Consider the following 7,500-nt stretch of genomic DNA (forward strand, 5'->3'; position numbering starts at 1 on the left):
GATGTTACATCGTTATTGACTCGATGCTCGAGCGCATGAAGTACGAAAAAACGATTGACATCTATGGGCATGTGACATGTCTGCGAGCGCAACGGAATTATATGGTGCAGACCGAGGATCAGTACATCTTCATTCACGACGCACTGATGGAGGCGGTGATCTGTGGTAACACGGAGGTCCCGGCACGTAGCCTGCACAACCACATCCAGAAGCTGATGCAAACGGAACCGGGCGAGAACATTACCGGAATGGAGATGGAGTTCAAGAAGCTGTCGAACGTGAAAGCCGATTCGACTCGCTTCGTGACAGCCAATCTGCCTTGCAACAAGCACAAGAACCGGCTGGTCCACATTCTGCCCTACGAATCGTCCCGCGTCTGCCTAACACCAATCCGAGGCGTCGAAGGAAGCGACTACATCAATGCCAGTCTTGTCGATGGGTACGTATCGATTGTCAATCAATGTTCAATTTTACCCGCGGTTGGAGAATTGTGTTGCGATAATATCATTATCGTAAAACAAGCAAACTCTCGTACTCTAAAATACTAGGTCAAATATTCTAGTAACCATTTGCCCGTATCCATATATCCTTCCAACAGCTACCGGTATCGTAACGCGTACATTGCCGCCCAAGGACCTTTGCAGGAAACGGCGGAAGACTTTTGGCGAATGCTCTGGGAACACAACTCCACCATCGTGGTTATGCTTACGAAGCTAAAAGAAATGGGACGGGTAAGTGAATTTACTAATTTCCTTTTTCCAAACGATAAAAGAGACATCAAGTTCATTTTCAACAAGTTCAAGCAGACTCATGTCTGGTTGCACAAAGTGTACTCTAATGCTTTGAATCGACTTTTATTTTCTTGATTTTTTTTTAATTCTAACACATCAAATCCATCGCTTACGTCCACAGGAAAAATGCTTCCAATATTGGCCACACGAGCGTTCGGTGCGCTACCAGTGTTACGTCGTCGATCCAATCGCCGAATACAATATGCCACAGTACAAGCTACGGGAGTTCAAAGTGACGGATGCACGGGATGGGTCGTCGCGTACGGTGCGCCAATTCCAGTTCATCGATTGGCCCGAACAGGGTGTGCCAAAGTCGGGCGAAGGCTTCATCGACTTCATCGGTCAGGTGCACAAAACGAAGGAACAGTTTGGACAGGATGGGCCGATTACCGTTCACTGCAGTGCGGGCGTCGGCCGTACCGGTGTCTTCATCTCGCTCAGCATCGTCCTCGAACGCATGCAGTACGAAGGAGTGCTGGATGTGTTCCAAACCGTACGGATACTACGCTCGCAGCGTCCTGCGATGGTGCAAACCGAGGCAAGTACTAGAGCTGATAGCGTAACCGCAAAACCCCACGGTTCCTTCTCAATTTCATCTGACCATCTTTTCCTAATTATACACACCGGCAACACACTTTCCTTCACAGGATCAGTATCAGTTCTGCTATCGCGCTGCACTAGAGTATCTCGGATCGTTCGATCACTACGCAACCTAAGGAAACTTATGATCCAGCTTCAACGCTCCTCCATAACCACGCCACAAAGGTGAACGCGAGTGCGGCAAAAGCGAAGACGAATCTAGCGACGAGCGAGGTTGGTACACACTGTTTCGGTTTAGATTCCCTCCTCCACCATCGACTACCGTCTGTTCTTACTCGCTGCACCACTGACGCGTAACTAGCAATCAAGCGACAGCACTCTACTATGACGTGGGGCTGCGTGCGAACGCACTGTCGTTGCATCTCTCATCCGATCGGAACGCATGATAATTTTACCATACACCGACCATTTCCAATCGATCGAGCTCATCCCATTGGGGGCTCGATGCCATCAAAACATTGGAGAGTTAGCTATGGAGGAAATCCATTTTTCATAGAAATCCGAGGACACATTCGATAAGATTTAGAAAGATTTTTCAAAATTTGACTCTACTCTCAGCATATTTTAAGACAAAATCCAGGACAACCAGAAGGGCGCCGTTTAGTAGTAGTAAACTAAAGAAAACAAATTAAACTAGCTTCGATGGCACAACTAAGTATCTTACATATATCTTAGGAACAAACCCGTTTCTAAGCCGATACCACTCCTCTGCGTGCATGCTTTCATGCAGCCGATTCGGCCTCGTGATCGTGAGGACAGTGAGCAATCTTAGTAGTAAACCCCTTCTTCCACTGTAATAAGCCGCAGCAGGTGGTTCCGTTCCGTGCGAAAGCATCCACATTATTATTACTGCCATTGCATAGGATTGCGTGCGGGTGATGGAGCACACAGTCAGCGAAGTCAGCGTCTCATCGAGTGCACCAGTGCTACCATATTGCTTAGTACAAAAGGAGCAAGGAGTCCCCTGTACTCTGTCATCATAGAATTTGTTCTTTTTCCCCCATTCAATTCCCGTGGTGAACTCTTCATGGGTTTAAAGTTCGTGGGTTCGTTCGTTACATGGTTTAAGCACGAACCAACAACTCCAATGAAGTCCTTTTTAAAATAGAATGCACGGTTTGATACGTTCTATCTACCCCTCCTTGTTTACCACTTGTAGAGGAATCTGTTTGCCAATGCACACTAGCACGGTGGCCAAAAACTAGTCCTATTGAAGAGAGATTGTTTCGGTGTGCAAACAAGTGTCGTTCCGCAAAGCTGCACACGCATCAAACGAATAGACTGATATTGATAGCGTACCATGAAGCATGAACGGTGATGGTGCGTGGTGGTGTATGGACGCATGTCAACATGTGTGGATTGAATAGCGGGGCTGCATGCTTGTATTGATGCAAAAACGGAAATCAGGAATAATCTGTTGCAAACTCAGCAAACTGTCATCACGCGGCAACGACATTCTAAAGCAAAGGACAGCATCATTGTGTTTGCGTGTGTTTGTACATCACATATTTACTACTTCATGATCGGTGCGCGGTTTGTGAACACATCATATCGTACATTATCAATGGGCACTTGAAGCCTTTCAAAAAGGAGAAACAAAAGGAGGAGAAGAAGGGTCACATAAGCGGATGAATGCAATCGAATAGTAATCCATGATCCATAGTGAAATGCACCCATCTCCAGGCTGGCCGGCGGAATGCGGGAACATTTGCGGGCAATTCCGAAAAAGACTTAGCCGATGAATTGACTCTTACGCGTACTACTCGTATCATACAGGGGTAGTAGACGCGCTAGAAAGTAGAGACTCCCGAAACACAAGCGCTAAGCGTTGCACGGTGCCCACCACCGGTGCCATAGGCTTGCAAACTCTCTAAGCATTAGGTGTTTCTGGTCGAAGGGACACGTCCAGCCTGGATCTATGTTTTCGGAATGTTCACACCTGATTGTGTATGTGTGTGGGAATGGATGTACGTGCACGATGTATAGCAAGCGAAAACCAGTCGAAGTAACCATCAGCTAGATGGTAGTAGAAAAACAGCTATTAAACTAAAAAGTAAAAACTATCGCAAAAAGTACATTCGGAACATATTAAATCGGGAGTATCGCGAAACGCGCGACAAACATACGGCAACAAGGGAAAGGTGATCCTCGTTGCGTATTGAAATTAGTAGAAAAAGAATTACTTAACAGAGCAGAGTGCCGCACCAGGGTGCCGATGTAACAACTGTGACACTGTGGCAGCGTAGTAGTTATATTTTATGTTGATGATTTACTTTATCTGTCCTTCATTTCTTTATACTTTTCGATCTTTTCCTTTCCACTATATTCTCGAATAGCAGAAGCGGTAATGAATTCGATTCGCTTCCTCAAAAAAAAAAGTTTATTTCGTTCATAGTGTTTTGATGTGATATGTGTATTGAATGGTAGCTCTCGTGTCAGCTGAAAAGCTAGTGCAAACGAAGATAGCTTTGAATATTAAGAAATGCACGTATTGTCCATTAGAGTTACACATCGCAAATTGCGTGCAGTGCGTTAGGTTTAGTTTACCTTATCACCATATCATAGACGTAACGGAAGGCAAGTGATTAAACTACCATGGTTACTCTACGCCCAGTGAGGTTCCCTTGACTCTTTACATCTTACCTTATGTTTAGTGGTGGTCACATTTTTGTGCATATTGCACGCCCCCTTCTCCATTATCCCACTGTCATCGTGCTGTACTGTTTTACTCATTACATAGAACAACTGTCTTAAGTAAACGCACACCGATCCGATGGACACGGAATAGCTTAATGTAGAGGTACTGCCATTGTTCTAAGAATTCCTACTATTTTGTTCGGTAATATCAGAACTAAATTAATCATTCACAATAACATGGTCCATTGGCATCATACGAGTATAGTTATACGGGGTCTTTCTTTGTCCTTACTGTTAGGTTTTATGGTTTTTCGATTTTCCTTTTGGTGCGAAATCCTTTACCTTGTACGAGGCATTTTTTTGTATCGTAAGTTTACCAACTTACTATTATATCAACCGAATATACTCCGTTAGTTTAAATAACAACTTTTTAATGATATGCGATTTGTTGCCCAACAACTTCCAGTGATCCCACGACTCCTCCAATCGTGCAACGACCACTTGTTGGTTAGTTGCCGTATCTCATTACTCATTTGTATCATTCGACATTTGGTATTCACCGTTTAGCACAATTGCATTCCATTTTCAAACCAGTAACGAATATATTCATATATAAACGTATATATTGATATTTTAACCATTTAACGGTATGGTGTATGAGTTACAATATTTTACACAATATTCACCACCACTTGCCTGAACCGACGGACATGGTGCAAGGATAAGGTAGCAATTAGCAACAACAACACAAGAAAAAAAAACTCCCAATCGAACTGACCATCTTACGTACAATAACTGATGATGAACCACAACCACAACCGAAGGTGTACATTTTTGTACAGCAGAAAACAGAAGCCACGTGACACAGTACTAATGGTAATAACCAGAATCGCAAGCAGTGCAGTGCACCCGTTTTCGTTAACTAACCGCAAATTTCATTAAACCGCCATCATTAGTTTCACATTTACCAAATAATATGTTGGAACAACAATGTACAGTGTTTCTCCAAATTTGCCATATATCAATGCTCGAATCGTTATTTTTTTAAGAATAAATCTAAAACCCTAGAGCGTTACCGCGTGAAATCGTCGTGAAGAAGAAACGATGGCTTGATTGCATGACTTTTTACTGCTGCTATATAGTTGAGCTGACGACAGACAGAGTCTTTAGAGTCCCTATCATTTTCCTGCGGAAAGTTTTCCGTTCCCTTCCGTTCGCCCGTTTCACTGTTAGACGAAATGCAAATCTGTGAGCCCTCGGGGGTGCGTGAGAAAGGTGGCAATCATGCTCATGCCCGGTTGCCCCTGCTGCACTGGGTCTTGGTCTTAACGAGAAGCTCAGCGCATCTGCTTGAATTGCAAACAGTAAAGTAGCAAAACTGCACACACGAGGGCTCACATACGTAGACACAGCATACATGTAAAATTGTACACGAAATAATAAAGGAACTGTAATTATAGCGTTTGTAGTTGTGCGCAGGAAAGGAATGGGAAAGGAAACGAACGGGTTCGGGTAATCACGCATGGGTTGGTATACGCTCCGGCACCGGGCACGGAGCAGTATTAAGTATTAAGAAGAAAGCATATAAAATGTTAAAAAGAAAGTAAACAAAAGAAAAATAACATACCATTGTAGTGGGCAAACGGTAGGCAAAAGACATGTTTCACAAGCATACACACAGAGACAAGATCGAAGCAATTGGACGTAAAAAGAAACACGGACGCACTGAGACCGACGGAGAAACTGAAGAAGAAGTAAAAGAACACATGCTATATGGAATACCTAAACAGATAGATAATGTCCGAAATTATATAGGTTATGTAATAAAATTATTGAAAAACAAACGAAACACCTATTGACCATAACCAGTTGATGACGTGATGCTGTGACGATCGCTGCCTCGATGCGGATGGAACTCTTCAAATAGATCGAGCACTCATTACCAAAGGCGAGTATGATAACGTCCTGTCCTGTTGATTGTCGACAGGTAGGTTACCGATTACCGGTTGCATGTGATCCGTTGCATAAAGCATTCTTTATATCAGCTAATGGTTATCCGTTAACATTTAGAAGTAATTCTCAATTTTTTTTCTTAAAAGTTTCTGATCACTTGACAGTGATCTTCAAATCCGATTATATGGGAGTATGGGAAAGGTCTTTGATAATCGACACGAAAAGATAATGGACAGACATCAGTCCTTTAGATCACGCTATGTAATTTATTTTTTTATATTGCCTCACGATCGATGAAGATCGTCGATGACATTTTCTCATTTGCTTTGCAGAAAGTGGTGCACTGAAGGTGGTGCTCAGGAGGAAGCTTAAATCTACACAGTGAGAGAGAGAGAGTATTCCGTTTCGCATTAGTCCTTCCGTTAGTTCCGTCGCTTGGGCCAAGATCGGCCAAGATCGGCCAAGATTATTGATCACCAGCCGCTGGCTGCTCGGAGACGACTGTCTTCTTGCTGTCGGTGTTGCTCACGCTATCGTCCGTCTCCTTGATGCCCATCCACGGTAGTCGTTGCTCGAGTTCCTTCCTGTACTTGGGATGACTGATGGCGTACACCCAGGGATCGAGACAGGACACGATCTTAGCGCAGACAGCTGGTGCCATCGTTACTAATGGTGTCAGCAATGTCCTTCAAAGAGAAATCATATTACGTCTTCCGTTCTCTCGAATGACGAATCCTACCAGCCGATTATCTCACCTGTCCCCGAATGCACCGATCATTGTCACAATAGCGTACGGTGTCCAGGCACACACGAACAGGAAGAAGATCGTGAACGCTGCCTTAGCGATTCGCATCTCTACCGCTTGGGACTTTTCACTTCGGTTGGCCGCCAGCGACTCTACGTTCATCTTACGGGCCTGGTTCTTGAGCATCTGCTCATGCTGTCGCACGTGGCCAAACAGCCGAGCGTAGAAGTAGCAGATGAAGACCATTGGGATGGCGTAGGCCCAGGCGAAAATACATCCAACAAACACTCTCGTATCCTGGTCGTCGGTCAGATAATCGAATGAACAAGTTGTTAGATAACCCTCCGGTATGTACCGGCCCCAGATCTCGAACAGTGGCAACAGTGTGAACGGCAACGTCCACAGCCAGGTCAGACAGATGAGCAGCCCGGCCTGTACCCGGTTGAGGCGTCCATCGAGCGGGTTCGAAATGGTCCGGTAGCGATCGAACGCAATCACCGCGTTTGAGATCGCTCCACCGATGCCGGACATACTGCCAAGGGCGGCGTACACTGAGCAGCTCATGCCGTAGCCCACCAACCGTTCCGCGAACGAGTTCACCAGAAACATTGGCATCTCGCACATCATCAGCAGATCGAACAATGCCAGATTAATGATGAACATGTTCGATCCATTCCGAAGCGATTTTGATCTGCAAATAAAATCGGATTATGGACTGCGTTGACCGGGGTTTCCGGTGTATAGGAGACCACTTACGTTCCAAAGATCCACACG

The 7,500-nt window shown here is 44.8% G+C and overlaps 2 protein-coding genes across 4 annotated transcripts in view; one reads left to right on the forward strand and one right to left on the reverse strand.

Moving 5' to 3' along the window:
* Positions 1 to 5,862, forward strand: part of LOC126571592 (tyrosine-protein phosphatase Lar) — a 201,943-nt gene extending 196,081 nt beyond the window's left edge. For all 3 annotated transcript variants that reach the window (XM_050230241.1, XM_050230242.1, XM_050230243.1), the window contains 4 exons: positions 1 to 439; positions 599 to 731; positions 913 to 1,329; positions 1,439 to 5,862. The exon at positions 1 to 439 is cut by the window's left edge and continues 2,767 nt beyond it. In XM_050230241.1, the coding sequence (XP_050086198.1) occupies positions 1 to 439; positions 599 to 731; positions 913 to 1,329; positions 1,439 to 1,507 (1,058 nt within the window). In that variant the 3' untranslated portion in view covers positions 1,508 to 5,862. The remainder of the gene's footprint in view (positions 440 to 598; positions 732 to 912; positions 1,330 to 1,438) is intronic.
* A 365-nt stretch (positions 5,863 to 6,227) lies between these two features.
* Positions 6,228 to 7,500, reverse strand: part of LOC126571593 (opsin-3) — a 1,754-nt gene continuing 481 nt past the window's right edge. Inside the window, exons 1-3 of the mRNA XM_050230244.1 lie at positions 7,483 to 7,500; positions 6,737 to 7,417; positions 6,228 to 6,667 (exon numbers count right to left, since the gene is read on the reverse strand). The exon at positions 7,483 to 7,500 is cut by the window's right edge and continues 481 nt beyond it. Of these exons, the coding sequence (XP_050086201.1) occupies positions 6,448 to 6,667; positions 6,737 to 7,417; positions 7,483 to 7,500 (919 nt within the window). The 3' untranslated portion in view covers positions 6,228 to 6,447. The remainder of the gene's footprint in view (positions 6,668 to 6,736; positions 7,418 to 7,482) is intronic.

This window comes from Anopheles aquasalis, chromosome 2 (assembly GCF_943734665.1).
Source record: "Anopheles aquasalis chromosome 2, idAnoAquaMG_Q_19, whole genome shotgun sequence".
NCBI classification, from domain to species: Eukaryota; Metazoa; Arthropoda; class Insecta; order Diptera; family Culicidae; genus Anopheles; species Anopheles aquasalis.